This window comes from Prionailurus viverrinus, chromosome A2 (assembly GCF_022837055.1).
Source record: "Prionailurus viverrinus isolate Anna chromosome A2, UM_Priviv_1.0, whole genome shotgun sequence".
Classification (NCBI taxonomy): domain Eukaryota; kingdom Metazoa; phylum Chordata; class Mammalia; order Carnivora; family Felidae; genus Prionailurus; species Prionailurus viverrinus.
In genome coordinates, this window is record NC_062562.1 from 10033246 (window position 1) to 10048487 (window position 15242).

General features: G+C 42.5%; 2 protein-coding genes across 2 annotated transcripts; both read right to left on the reverse strand.

Moving 5' to 3' along the window:
• Nucleotides 1-4354: 4354 nt before the first annotated feature.
• LOC125158994 (olfactory receptor-like protein OLF4) lies at nt 4355-5183 on the reverse strand. The gene is given in 2 exon segments (XM_047846719.1): nt 4355-4408; nt 4410-5183. Coding segments are annotated over 2 exon segments (828 nt in total).
• Nucleotides 5184-8003: 2820 nt separating this feature from the next.
• Nucleotides 8004-13340, reverse strand: LOC125148876 (olfactory receptor 7A17-like). The gene is made up of 2 exons (XM_047827292.1): nt 12836-13340; nt 8004-8236 (listed from the first exon to the last, which is right to left on the reverse strand). Exons 1-2 carry the CDS (start codon nt 13338-13340, stop codon nt 8004-8006), a joined length of 738 nt encoding a protein of 245 aa, XP_047683248.1.
• Nucleotides 13341-15242: the final 1902 nt, after the last annotated feature.

Sequence of the window (15242 nt, forward strand, 5' to 3'; positions counted from 1 at the left end):
CACAGCGATATGCTCTGGGCTAAATTGGATTGGCCCTCAGGAGATGACAGATTAATGTTCTCGACTTCCACTCTCTCTGACCCTCTCATCCATGGATGATGAGGCTGAGTTCTCTGACAGGAAGGTTTCCTTGTGGAAGTTTGAATCCTTCCCTGGATGCTGAATTCCTCCCTGGATGATAGATTATAGATCATTTTCTCAATGGAGAAAGCAGGAAGGTCAGAGAAGCATCAGCCCCCAACCAATATGAGTACTCAGAACACCAGATGAAAACCACACCCCTTGCTGTCTAAGGTGCACAAGCTGACAGACAGGAGACTAGGAGGTATTTTCGGCACCCTGTATCTGCTCGTTAGATACATGTCTCTCTTCTTACTCCAGCATGGCTCCCAAGTGGACAACCCTTTGGCACACAAAGGACATTTCTCTAATGAATCTCTGATCCCAAGAGACTAGTTTGGAAGCAGTAACTCCAGTTAGGTTTTTTGTTCTTCCTTTTCCATGAATGTGACCCCTTCCTGATGAGTAAACTCACAGCACCACTGTGAGTTACAGTTTCCTCCAGGTCTATGTATATGGGATCAATTCCTTGATTTCTCTTTCTGTTGCTTCATTATTGGTGTATAGAAATGCAACCGATTTCTGTACATTGATTTTGTATCCTGCAAAAATTCTTAACAAGATACTAGCAAATTGAATTCAACAGTGTATCCAAAGAATTATTCACCATGATCACATGGGATTCATTCCTGAGCTGCAAGTCTGGTTCAATATTTGCAAATCAATATGATACATCACATTAATAGAATAAAGTACAAGAACCATATGATCCTGTCAGTGGATGCAGAAAAAAGCATTCAACAGAATACAGAATCTTTCTTGATAAAAATCCTCCAGAAAGTCGGGATAGAAGGAACATACCTTAACACCATAAAAAACGTACAAAAAAAGGTCCACAGCTAATATCACCCTCCATGGGAAAAGACTGAGAGCTTTCCCCGTAAGATCAGGAGCATGACAGGGATGTCCACTCTCACCGCTGTTGTTTAACATAGTTTTGGGAGTCCTAGCCTCAGCAATCAGACAACAAAATGAAATAAAGGCATCCAAATTGGCAAACAAGTCAAACTTTCACTTTTTGCAGAAGACATGACACTTTACATGGAAAAGTTGAAAGACTCCACCAAAAAACTGCTAGAGCTGAATCATGAACTCAGCAAAGTCTCAGGATGCTTGAATGTTTAGAAGTTACCTAACATCATGGCACTGAGCCCTGCATCAGGGCTGACACTGTGGAGCCTGCTTGGGATTCTCCCTGTCTCTGCCCCTCCCCCATCTCTCTCTCTCTCTCTCCTCTCTCTCTCTCAAAATAAATACATAAACTTAGAAAAGAAACTCTCCAACAAAGCAGTTAAAGCTTATGTGACAGTATTACAATATACACAAATAGAAACTTGAAATATCTACTGTTCATTTGCGTGTGGCTCCTTTAATTCACCAAAGCGCACACTTTACATATGCAGGTTATAGTGTGTAATTACACTCTGATGATTTAATTCAGTGGAAACAAATCGAATGGGTCATGGCTAAGGTTAGGATCTAGAGAATGGGTAGCTGATTCTCACTTAAGAGAGCTAGGAGATAGCACTTCTAATGGGGAAGGAAGCCAAATCATAATATAGATGTATGAACAATGGAATTACATTTAAGTAATTCACATGATAAAGCAGTTTGTTTCCATAAAAAACGATTAACCTCCATACGGGAACCGTATCTGACCATAAATTGGTTGAAGACAGAAGAGCACTACAGCCAAGCCCAACACCACGCATGAGCCTGAGAAACACAATGTAGAGATTCACACTTGACCCCAGACCCATGAGAAGCCCAGCAGAGATCAGAAACGCTCCCCCACACATGATTCCATTTGATTGTAAAGGTATTACAATATCTCATTTGACAAGGATCGCCTGTTATACAGCAGTAGCTGACTGACACAATAATCCAAGCAAACGACCTTAGACACTTAGAAGATGTGCTGATTTTTATTTGTGGCAAATGATCTGACATTGAGGAGAGCACTCATGATCGTTCTGTGATTCGAGTTTATTTCCCATGACGTTACGGACAAGTGGGCTCCCTTCTGGGTAACTGGGAGAGTTTGAAGGACATGCACGTTTGTGCAGAAGAACTGGGGACCCTGAGCCACATGCCAGCAGGACATCCAGCTCTCGTGTGAAGCATCCTCTGGTCGTGCAGGTGGGAGAGATTTCAGAGAGGGACAGAAGCATGAAATGGATGGGGCTGATACTGTTCATTTGCCATCATTTGTGACAAATACTGGGAAAAGGAACCTATTTCATGCGACGGTAGGAAGACTCATGATAGCAGGTAGCGTTGCAAAGCTTTCAGAAGAAACGGGAAGTGAATTCGGAGATAAAACAGAAGACACTAAGCAACCCCTTACCTCAGTGAACAAACCACCTCAGTTGCGGACAAAAGCCTCCATGCTTCAATAAATAGAGGCAGCGCATGAAAAAGAAATATTTTGCATAGGAACACAATGGGTGTTTTGCTTCCTCGGGTTTATGGTCTCCTCTGACACCAAGAACATATTAGATCAATCTGTTTATTCCAATTTGTCTTTCCATGTTGACTCCACGGGGAGGTACATATTTGCTCATCAGTTTTTGCCAGTGGCTATGATAGGCCTCTGGATGCCGGGCTGAATAACAGAAAACAACAACAACAACAACAGAGTCCAGTTATGAGACACAGAAGCCTGTTTGTACAGTAATTGCCTGACATTAGGCTTTTCAATTCTGAGGCATCCATTTCAAAGACCACCATTCATATTAACACATTGCCAGGCGTATGATTCAGTTACTATACAAACATGCAGGCCCCCCCTCACAAATTGCCCCATTAGAAAGCCCTGGTAATCTAGGTAACAATTGTGAGTGACCCTGCTTTTCCTGTTCGGTGCCCACATTCCATTACTGGACTTCTTGTCTGCTTTTTGCTGTTGTTATTTTTGAGTACTGGGGGATAATATTTTATTATTCTTTTTCTTTAACTGTTTACATGAGTGTAGTTGACACACGATGTTACCTTAGTTTCAGGTCTGCAATACAGTGATTCAGCTTGTTTGTACATTATGCGGGGCTCACACAGGTGTACTGACACCTGTCCCATTATACCGCTAGTACATCATCGATGACTATATTCCACACACTGTGTCTTCCATTCTCATTATTGATCTTTCCATACCTCCATTCCCCCTCTTCTTGGCCCATTCGGCCCATCCTCCACCTCCACTCGTGTTTTAAATTCATCCATAAAAACTGAGCCCAGTAAAACATAGTCACTCCCCCCATGGACCCCCCAAGAGCCAGATCCTTCATAGTGCTCTCTTTCCTTCCCTGTTAAAGTCTCTCCCTCTCTGAGACCTCCTTCAATGGCCTTTGGGAATCCCATGTGCCCTCAACATTTGTGAGCAATGAACCTTGTGTTTTTAGAGTCCTCCAGTGGGTGTTGCTGAGGTGTGTCTTGTGACCAAAATAAGAACCCAAAGGCCAGGGCAGTCACAGCATAGGCTCTGGTCAGGGAAACACTTGGGGGAATGTCCACAAGCACAAGGGCATATGCAAATGCCTGGCTTCTCCGACCTAAGCATTGGTGTCAATAGCCTGAGGCTTAAATGGACCCCTGCTAGAATTCACATCATCAAAGAGTTCTTAAGGAAGGGACTTAAAAGATATTCACAGATTCCAGGTGAAAGCAGTGGCTTTGTATTTCCATCTACAATAAAATTATGTAGGGGGCCTAGGGGCCAAGTGTAGTGTTTTTCCACATGAATAACTCACCTTGGGATTATTCTTTGGGGAAAATTAGGGAAAATTTATATGGCATGGTATAAATAATTTGAAATGAAATTATTTTTTGGAGACCAACTTGCCCATTGTAAGATACAGAAATTTCCAGGCATTTGTGATCCAACATTTGGGAAAACACTGGGAACGTATGAAAGTGAACAAAGGTGAATTGGTATATCAGACAGAGTGGAGTCTTGATAAAGTGAGTTACCTCAATGTATAGAAAACTTGAAATCTAACAAACAGAAATGCCAGGAAGTAAATAGAAGGAGCAGATTCTCCTTCCCGAGTGTGATCAAAGATTAGCAGTTCCTGGCTCTGAGGCTCTGAGCCCTGCAATCATGGGCACGTCTGTCACCTCAGGATGATTGTCCCATGTATTGCTGGAACCTCAACGATTCTTTTCAGAGCCCTCCTTATGTCTCTGTTCCTCAGGCTGTAGATGAAGGGGTTCAGCATGGGTGTGACCACCGTGTACATCACCGAGGCTGTGGCACTTGAGTGGGAGCTCTGGGTAGAAGCAGAACTGAGGTACACTCCTAGGCCAGTACAATAAAATAAGGAGACAACCGACAGGTGAGACGCACAGGTGGAAAATGCCTTATACTTGCCCTGAGCTGATGAGATCCCACAGATGGAGGAAACTATCTTAGAGTAAGAGTAAAGGATCCCGGCCAACGAAGCACCACCCAGCAGCATAGCTGCAAGATACATCACCAAGTTATTAATAAAGGTGTCAGGACAGGCAAGTTGGATCATCTGATTGAGTTCACAGAAAAAGTGGGAGATTTCCAAGGTTGTACAGAAGGACAGCCCCAACACCATTAAGGTTTGTAACAAGGAATTCAGGACACACATGATCCAGGACACCAGAACCACCAGTCCACAGAGCCGGGGATTCATGATGACCATGTAGTGTAGGGGGTGACAGATGGCCACAAAGCGGTCATAGGCCATCACTGTCAGAAGAAAGATGTCTAATCCTGCAAAGAGCAGGAAAAAATACATCTGTGTGATGCAGTTCTCATAGGTTATGTGTTTGCTCTGTGTCTGGATGTTCCAAAGCATCTTTGGGACGGTGGTGGTGGTGAAGCAGATGTCTACAAAGGACAGGTTGGCCAGGAAGAAGTACATGGGCGTGTGGAGGCAGGAGTCAGAGCTGACGGCCAGGAGGATGAGCAGGTTCCCAAACACAGTGATCAGGTACATGGAGAGGAAAAGCCCAAATATGAGGGGCTGCAGTTTTGGTCTCTCTGAAAATCCCAGAAGAAAAAAATCTGAAATTTGTGTATCATTTCCTGGATTCATGTTTTGGAGGTGACTACCAGGGAACAACAACAAAAAAAAATAACATGACTGATTTTCTCAATAATGAACATTGCAAATATCATTGAAATGCTACAATTCTTATTTTGCATTCAAACGTGAATATCCATCGTTTTTGTATGGAACTTGTCCCCTCTCAGTATCTCCTTGCCAGCTCTGAATAGGTATTCACTTCCCACACTTAACATTTTCCCCAAGTGCTCATATTATCTATACTTTTAATGAGGAATTCTGTCACCCGTTTGAGGAATAACCTTGAGCACTGACTAACCTTCACACAAAGCGTATAAGTGTCTAGAAACAAAAGCCTGGACGGTTCAGTGATGGAGAAAGGGGATAAGCAAATAAAGACCAGATAAAATATGGAGGTGACAGGTGCCGTGAGGAAAAACAAAGCCTGTGTAAAGGGAAGCGTGGATGGAGGGATGGCTCTTCCGGGTTGTTCGGGCACACCGGCACACATGTAAACAGAGCCCTTGAGGAGACAGGAGACACGAGGTCCTCTGGGGAAGAGCGTGCCCATCGGAGGGAACTATGAGTGCGACGGCTCTGAGGAAAGACGTGGGTTTTTCTAAATTGATATTTTAAAGCATGAGGGTGGTCGACACACCAGGTCACGTTAGTTTGGGGGGCGCCACACAGTGATTCAACAAGTGTCAACATCATGCCCTGCTCACCAGGCATGGAGCTGCCATCTGTCACCACACAGCCTGTGACAGCATCACTGACAGTATTCCCTCCGCTGGGCCTTTACCTCCTCTGAGTCTCCCCTTCCTTAACATGGAAGGAATTCCTCAACCGGAAGCCAGTGTCTCCCACTCCCCTTCACCATCCTGCCTTTTGTTGTTTGCATATTGTGTTAAAGACCCAGGCTCAAAAGAAAGCCAGTGTGTCCAGGGGAAGGAGCCAGAGGAAGACTGATGAGAGGTGGTGGCAGGGAATGTTGAGGAATGAGGTGGCCTCCCGGACACCGATGAAACTTCCCGGCACAAGGAACCCCTCCTTCACATGGTGTTCCTTGCACTTTATTAATTTCGTTTCCAAGGAATCTTTGAACAGGAATGGGCACCCTTCTTATATTCACTGTCGGTACTAACCTGGCACCTGTATTTTAAGGGCCATGTATTGGAGGTATGGGTTCCAGGACCTCTGTCTTGAGAACTGCTCATCACATACACACACACACACACACACACACACACACATGCTCTATAGCCTCCTTGGACCATGTCACAACCAGACTATTCTCACCTCCAGTCGCAATAATTAGGCAAACAATAATACAAGGCAAGCTGTGCAATATCAGATTGTCTTTCCTATAAGTTGCAAAAACATCCAAATTCTAGTAGTTAAGTCTCCCATGAGTATGTAGACATGAGTCTCAATTTTAACGTGATCATTTTGTGTCCAGTATTTACAGAAACATAAAACTCAAATTCAAAAACTGAGAATAAGACAAGTGGGGAGAAAGATCTAATGAGCTCAGGTGGCCCCTGGTGATGATGACGTGAAAGTGTCCCTGGTTCTGGCGACACCCCAACCCCAGGTACATCTCCTTGATGCCCAGAATAATAAAGCGGCAAAAAGCAATTTATCCGAAAGAAAAAGTAGGAATGTCTTCATGTTATCAAGACATCCCACCAGAATAACAAGGGAAGACACCCACAATTCACAAAAGGAAATACACAGGGTACAAGAAAAGTGGGGGATTTTAGAAAATTATTTGCTAGAGAACAACTTCTCTAAATGATATAAAATGCTAAGCTTTTACAATCAGAAACCAGTTTTGAATTGGGAATCTCCACACGTTTGCTTTGGACTTGGAGAACCAGCCAAACTATTCTTTTTCTTCCTCCTGTAAACTCTCGTCAGGTAACATACAGTGTAATATTGGTCTCAGGAGCAGAATTCAGTGATTCATCACTTACCACACCCAGTGCCCATGGCAGCAATTGCCCTCCTTAATCCCCACCTCCCATCTAGCCCATCCCTACCCACCTGCCTCCATCAACCCTCAATTTGTTCTCTATCGTTATGAGTCTCTTCTGGTTTGTTTCCTCCCTTCTTTTCCCCCACCTTCCCAACCAAACTATTGTGAATGCTAATATTCTTCCCCAAATGGTAGGGCTAGAGGTATCTATCCTGCTCAGGTAGGTGGCAGATTTAGTGAATACACCATATAGAGCTTAGCACAGCTCCCTGTGTTGACAATGAGTGCTTCTCACTGGTGAGGAGATTTGGCTGATTTTTTTTCTTCTCTCAAAGTCCCCATCGCTTCCCCACCTCTGGGGTCCCAAATCCACCGCCTTATTTCAGTTCCTTGTCCTGTCTCCACCTATCATACTGTCACTTCTCTAGCCAATAGTCACAATTACCCAAGAGGTCTTTCTAATATTGCAATTACACGACTGTCCACCTTAACCCCTTCCTAGTGACCCCTCCCTGGAGAATGAAACCCCAATTCCATACCTTCCAACACTTGGCTTGCCTCCCCTGACCGACCCACCAGCTTTACACTCACACCGCCTCACCCCTTCGATCTCACACACACCGAGCCTGAGTTGTAGCTTCTCCGGAAGGCCCGGCTCAGGTCTCGGAGCCTCTACACCCCTGCTTCCCTCTGCTTGGAGTCACCCCCTGGTCCGTTTGGAGTTTTTCACCTCTTCTCTATCCTGAAAGTCCTATCTCCTCTTTCTGAAGCAAGGAGTCCTCTCCCTCATGAGTCTTCTTGGGTATAGTTCCTTTTAATATTCTCACAGACTATTAAATAGTCTATTAAATAGTCTATTAAATAGCTTCCAGCTACCAATCTCTCTGAACCTTTCCTGAAATACCTGCTGAGCTCTGAGCCTCATCTGGATGGGGTCTGTGAGAGGAACGTCTCCAGGTGGAAGTCTGAATTCCTTCCTGTTGGTTGATGATCGAGAGTGAAGCTGTATTCCCAGAACAGGAAGGAGTGAAGCATTCAAGCCAGGCTGAAGAATCCAAATGCAAAAACCACGTCTCCTCCAGCTTCGGGTTAACCATGTCTGGATCTGCAGCAGAGGAAATATTTATAGCTCCTTATGTTTGCTGTATCTGTTCTCTGCACCAACTCCTTAGACACGTTTCCCATTATTACTCCAACCCCTGAGCCCATCTCCCCATGGGAACATATCTGGACAGCATGGAATTTTTTTCCTGTAGATTCTCTGTTCCCAAGATACAGGTTAGAATTCAGGCATATCCGATTTTTATTACTCCTCCTCGAACTTTCCTGGCTTCCAGAGCTCTAACATTGAAACTTTTCACAGACCTGAGTGAAAGTTTTTTTCCAAATCTATGGCTCAGGAACCTGTGTTGACTATGACCCTTGGTTCTTTAAAACATGGGTTGTGGTGGGAACACAACTCCTGATAGTCTAGAAAATACCTATTCCCTCTCCACCAAGCAAAGATGTGCTCATTTGCTGTAAAACCATGGGTACAATAATCCTTGGATTCATAATTCTTTTGACAAATCAACTAGGAGTTTTGTAGTTTTAATACAGGTTAAAAGTTGACATTTATAAAACATTTGGTAATTCTAGGTGTATTACAAAGCTGTAGTCATCAAGACAGTATGGTACTGACACAGAAACAGACACACAGATCAATGAAACACAATAGAGAACCCAGAAATGGACCCACAGTGATACGGGCAATCTTCACCAAGCAGGAAAGAATATCCAATGGAAAAAAGGCGGTCTCTTCAAAAATGATGCTGGAAAATTGGGTAGCAACAGGCAACGTCAGCTGGATCACTTGCTTACACCATACACAAAAATAAATTCAAAATTCCAAAAGACCTAAACGTGAGGCAGGAAACCATCAAAATCCTGGAGGAGAACACAGGTAGCTATTTCTTTGGCCTCGGATTTAGCAACTTCTTATTAGACATGTTGCAGGAGGCAAGGGAAGCAAAAGCAAACATGAACTATTGGACCTTCACCAAAGTAAAAATCTTCTGCACAGTGAAGAAAACAAGCAAGAGAATTGAAAGGCTGCCCAAAGAATGGGAGAAGATGTTTGTGAATGACACATCAGATAAATATTCGTGTGTGTGTGTGTGTGTGTGTGTGTTCCACATTTTCCTTATCCATTCATTTATTGATAGACACTTAGGTTGCTTCTATATCTTGTCTGTTGTAAAGAATGCTGCAATAAACCTAGGGGTGCGTATATCTTTTCAATTTAGCATTTTTGTTTTCTTTGGAAACAGTAGTGGAATTCTTGGATCGTAAGGTAGTCCTATTTTTAAATTTTGAGGCCCCTCCACACCGTTTTCCACAGCTGCTGCACCAGTTTGCATTCCGACCCAAAGTGTGCAAGGTACCTTTTTCTCCACATTGTCACCAGCATTTGTTGTTTGTTGTGCTTTTGATTTTAGCCATTCCGACATGTGTGAGTTGGTATCTCAATTGTGGTTTTGATTTACATTTCCTTGATGATGAGAAATGCTGAGCATATTTTCATTTGTCTGTTGGCCATCTGGATGTCTCCTTTATTTTTTTTATTTTTTATTTATTTTTTATCTTTTTAAAAATTTTTTTAACGTTTTTTATTTATTTTTGAGACAGAGAGAGACAGAGCATGAACGGGGGAGGGGCAGAGAGAGAGGGAGACACAGAATCGGAAGCAGGCTCCAGGCTCTGAGCCATCAGCCCAGAGCCTGACGCGGGGCTCAAACCCACGGACCGAGAGATGGTGACCTGAGCTGAAGTCGGACGCTTAACCGACTGAGCCACCCAGGCTCCCCTGGATGTCTCCTTCAGAGAAATGTCTATTCAGATTCTCTGCCCATTGTTTTTTGTTGCTGTTTAGTATGAGTTATTTACATTTCTTTTTACTTTTATTTATTTATTTTTTTATTCAACCAAGTTAGTTAACATATAGTGTAATAATGATTTCAGGAATAGAATTTAATGATTCATCACTTACATCTAACACCCAGTGCTTATCACCAGTGGCCTCCTTAATACCCATCACCCATCTAGCCCATTCCTGCAGCCACCTCCCCTCCAGTAACCATCAGTTCTTTTCTGTCTTGAAGAGTCTTCTATGGTTTGTCTCCATCTCTGTATCTTATTTTTGCTTACATTTTCCTATGATCATCTGTTTTGTTTCTTAAATTCCACATCGGAGTGAAATTATATGATATTTGCCTTTTTCTGACTGACCAGATTTGCTTAGCATAATACACTCTAGTTCCATCCATGTTGCAAATGGCAAGATTTGATTCTTATGGATCACTGAGTAATATTCCAGTGTGTGTGTGTGTGTGTGTGTGTGTGTGTGTATACCACTTCTTCCTTATCAGTTCATCAGTCAATGGACATTTGGGCTCTTTCCATTCTTTGTGGATTGATGATAGTGCTGCTATAAATATTGGAGTACACGTGACCTTTCGAATCACCACTCCTGTGTCCCTTGGATAAATAGCTAGTAGTGCAATTGCTGCCCCATAGGGTAGTTCTATTTTTATTTTTTGGTGGAACCTCCATACTGTTTTCAGAGTGGCTACACCGGTTTGCATTCCCAAATGGAGTGCAAAAGGGTTCCACTTTTCTGCATCCTTGCCAACATCTGTTGTTTCCTGAGTTGTTAAATTTTAGCCATTCTCACAGGTGTGAGGTGGTAACTCATTGTGGTTTTGATTTATAGTTTCCTTATGAGAGATGTTGAGCATCTTTTTGTGTGTCTATTAGCCATCTGAATGTTTTTCTTGGAAAAGTGTCTACTCATTTCTTTTGCCAATGTTTCACTGGATGGTTTGTTTTTTTGAGTGTTGAATTTGATAAGTTATTTGTAGATTTTTGATATTAACCTTTTATCTGATATGTTATTTACAGATATCTTCTCCCATTCCTTCAGTTGCCTTGTAGTTTTACTGATTATTTCCTTCTCTGTGCAGAAGCTTTTTATCTTGATGAGATCCCAAAAGTTCATTTTTGCTTTTATTTCCCTTGTCTCTGGAGACATGTCAAGTAAGAAGTTGCTGTGGCTGAGGTCAAAGAGGTTGTTGCTTGTTTTCTCCTCTAGCATTTTGATGGAGTTTAGGTCTTTCAGCCATTTGAGTTTATTCTTGTGTATGGTGTAAGAAAGTGGTCCAGGTTCATTCTTCTGTATGTTGAGGTCCAGTTTTCCCAACACCATTTGCTGAAGAGACTGTCTTTTTTCCATTGGGTATTATTTCCTGTTTTGTCAAAGATTAGTTGGCCATACGTTTGTGGGTCCATTTCTGTGTGTTTTATTCTGTTCCATTGGTCGATTTGTCTGTTCTTGTGCCAATACCATACCGTCTTGATGATTACAGCTTTGAAATACATCTCGAAGTCCAGAACTGTGATGCATCCAGATTTGGTTTTCTTCTCAGAATTGTTTTGGCTTTTCTGGGTCCATACAGATTTTAGCATTATTTGTTCTAGATCTGTGAAGAATCCTGGGGTATTTTGATGGAGATTGCATTAAATATGTAGATTGCTTTGGGTAGGATCAATATTTTAACAATATTTGCTCTTCCAATCCATGAACGTGGAATGTTTTCCCATTTCTTTTGTTCTTCTTCAATTTCTTTCATAAGCTTTCTATAGTTTTCAGTGTATACATTTTTTACCTCTTTGGTTAGGTTTATTCCTAGGTATCTTGGGGTGTTTTGGTGCAACTGTAAATGGGATCAATTCTTTGATATCTCTTTCTGCTGCTTCCTTATTGGTGTATAGAAATGCAACCTATTTCTGTACATGGATTTTATAACCTGTGACTTGATCGAATTCATGTACCAGCTCTAGCCATTTTTTTGGTGGAGTCAAGTTTTCCATGTAGAGTATCATGTGATCTGCAAAGAGTGAAAGTTTGACTTCTTCTTTGCCAGATTGGATGCCTTTTCTTTTTGTTGTCTGAATCCTGAGGCTAGGACTTCAAGTACTATTGAACTATAGTGGTGAGAGTGGCATGCCTATCATGTTCATGATCTTAGGAAAGCACTCCATTTTTCCTCATTGAGGATGATATTATCTCTGGGACTTTCATATACGGCTTTTATGATGTTAAGGCATGTTCCTTCTATCCCTACGTCCTAGAGTATTTTTACCATAAAGAGACTCTTAACAATAGAGAACAAACTGAGGGTTGCTGGAAGGAAGGTGGGTGAGAGGCATTAAGAAGGGTGCTTATGGGGCGCCTGGGTGGCTCAGTCGGTTAAGCGGCCAACCTCGGCTCAGGTCTCGATCTCGCTGTCCGTGAGATCGAGCCCCGCGTTGGGCTCTGTGCTGACAGCTCAGAGCCTGGAGCCTGTTTCAGATTTTGTGTCTCCCTCTCTCTCTGCCCCTCCATGTTCATGCTCTGTCTTTCTCTGTCTCAAAAATAAATAAACGTTAAAAAAAATAAAAAATAAAAAAAAAGAAGGGTGCTTGTGATGGGAACTGGGTAAGTGAAGAATCACTAAACTATACTACTGAACCAATTCTACACTATATGCTAACTATGTAAATTTAAATAAAATCTTGGAAAGAAATGTCATTAAGAAAGGGATGTCATTAAGAAAGGGATCAGAACAGGCAAGCAGGACCACCTGATTGATTTCACAGAAAAAGTGGGAGATTTCCACCTCTGTACAGAAGGACAGGCACAACATCATTAAGGTTTGTAATAAGGAGTTCAGGGTGCTCATCATCCAGGACACCAGAACAAGCAGCCCACTGTAGGTGGGTTTCATGATCAGCGTGTAGTGCAAGGGTTGACAGATGGCCATGAACCGGTCATAGGCCATCACAGACAGTAGAAAGTTGTCCAATCCAGCAAAGAGTAGGAAAAAATACATCTGTGTGATGCAGCCTGCATAAGTTATGACTTTGCTCTGGGTCTGGATGTTCCAGAGCATCTTCGGGACGGTGGTGGAGGTGAAGCAGATGTCTACAAAGGACAGGTTGGCAAGGAAGAAGTACATGGGGGTGTGGAGGTGGGAGTCAGAGCTGACGGCCAGGAGGATGAGCAGGTTCCCAAACACAGTGATCAGGTACATGGAGAGGAAAAGCCCAAAAATGAGGAGCTGCAGCTCTGATTCCTTTGATAGTCCCAGAAGAAACAATTCTGAAATTTGTGAATCATTTCCTGGTTCCATGGGCTAGAGGGGACTATCAGGGAACAAAAAATAGCATGACTGAGTTTCTCAACAATGAACATTGCAAATATCATTGAAATTCTATAATTTTTATTTTTCTTTCAAAAATTCAATATCCATAGTTTTTTGGATAGAACTTGCCCTCCCCTGGGGACTCCCTCATGCCAGCTTTGAATAGGAATTCACATCCCACACTTAGCTTTTTCCCCTAACACTCATGGATTCTATAGTTTTAATGAGGAATTCTGTCACCCGTTTGAGGAATAACCTTGAGCACTGACTAATCTCCAGTCAAAGAGTACAGGTGTCAAAAAAATAAAAGTCTATAAGGTTCAGTGATGGAGACAGAGGATAAGCAAATGAAAGAGTGGATAAAATATGAGAAGGTGACAGGTGCTATGAAAAAAAACAAAGCCTGTGTAAAGAAAGAGCGGGTGGAGACGTTACTTTTTACCGGTTATTCGGGTATACCAAAACACATCTAAACAGAGGCCTCAAGGAGACAGAAGGAGACACAAAGTCCTCTGGGGAAAAGTACACCAATCAGAGGGAATGACCAGTGCAGAGGTTCTGAGAAAAGTCATTTTTCTTAATCAATTTTTAAAACCTGAGGGTGGTTGATGCACCATGTTACAGCAGTTTGGGGTGTACAATCCAACAGTTTTACACATCACACCATGCTCACCACACGTGGAGCTGCCATTTGTCACCACACACTTTGCTGTGCCTCTTAGTCCTGTGTGTCCTTCGTTCCTTAACTGGAAGCCAGTATCTCCCACTCCCTGTCACCATCTTTCCTTTTGTTGGTTTGCTTGTTGTTTTAAAAACCAATATTCATTGGTCATTCAATGGTCAACCAAAGCCATTGCGTTGAGGGGAATGAGCAAGAGGAAGAGTGGTGACAGATGGTGGCAGGGAATGTTGAGGAACAAGGTGGCCTCCCGGGTACTGATGAAACTTCACGGCACAAGGAATCCCTCCTTCACATAGCGTCCCTTGCACTTTATTGATTTTGTTTCCAAAGAATCTTTGGATAGAAATGGGCCCCCTTATTATCTTCACGTGTTGGGTAATAATCTGGCATCTGTATATTAAGAGTCACATTATGGAGCTATGGGTTCCAGGACCTCTGCTTTGAGAACCGCTCATGGCACACACACACACACACATGCACACACACACACATGTGCATGCCCCCTAGTCTCCTAGGACCATGTCACAACCAGACTAATCTCACCTCAAGGCACATTAATTAGGTAAACACTGATACAAGGCAAGCTGTTGACAAGAGATTTTCTTCCCTCGAAAGATGTGAAAATACATCCAAGTTCCACTAGTTAAGTCTTCTATGAGCATGTAAACATGGGTCTCTGCATTAATATGAACTTTTCATAGCCAGTGTTTAAAGAAATTAAAATATCATTTTCAAAAACTGAGAGCAAGAAAAGTGGGGAGAAAGATCTATGAGTTGAGGTGGCCCCTAGCAGCGGGATGAGAATGTGTCTTTTGTTCTGGCAACACCCCAACCCCAGGTACGTCTCCTTCAAGCCCAGAATAATGAAGCAGCAAAAAGCAATGTATCTAAACGGAAAAGTTAGGATGTCTAAGTTATCAAGACATCCCGCTAAATAACAAGCAAGGGAAAACCCCCACAATTCTCTAAGGATAATATACAGAGTACATCAAAAGTGGCGGATTTTAAAAGATTATTTGCTAACAAAACCCCACCTCTTATAAATGATATAAAATGCAACACCTTCATCATCAGAGACTCGTGTTTTGAATTTTGGATCTACATATGTTTGCTTTTTGAATTTGAAGAACCAAGCAAACTACTCTTTTTTTCATTTAAATTCTACTCAGGTAACATACAGTGCAACACATTGTTTTCAGGAGTAGAAT

Excerpts from the sequence above, each read along its gene's own strand:
- LOC125148876 (XM_047827292.1), bottom strand. The coding sequence starts at position 13,340 with ATGGAACCAGGAAATGATTCACAAATTTCAGAATTGTTTCTTCTGGGA. Across the intron at positions 8,237-12,835 it reads GATGTTGTGCCTGTCCTTCT|ATCCAGACATGGTTAACCCG; the intron begins GTACAGAGGTGG and ends CCTCTGCTGCAG.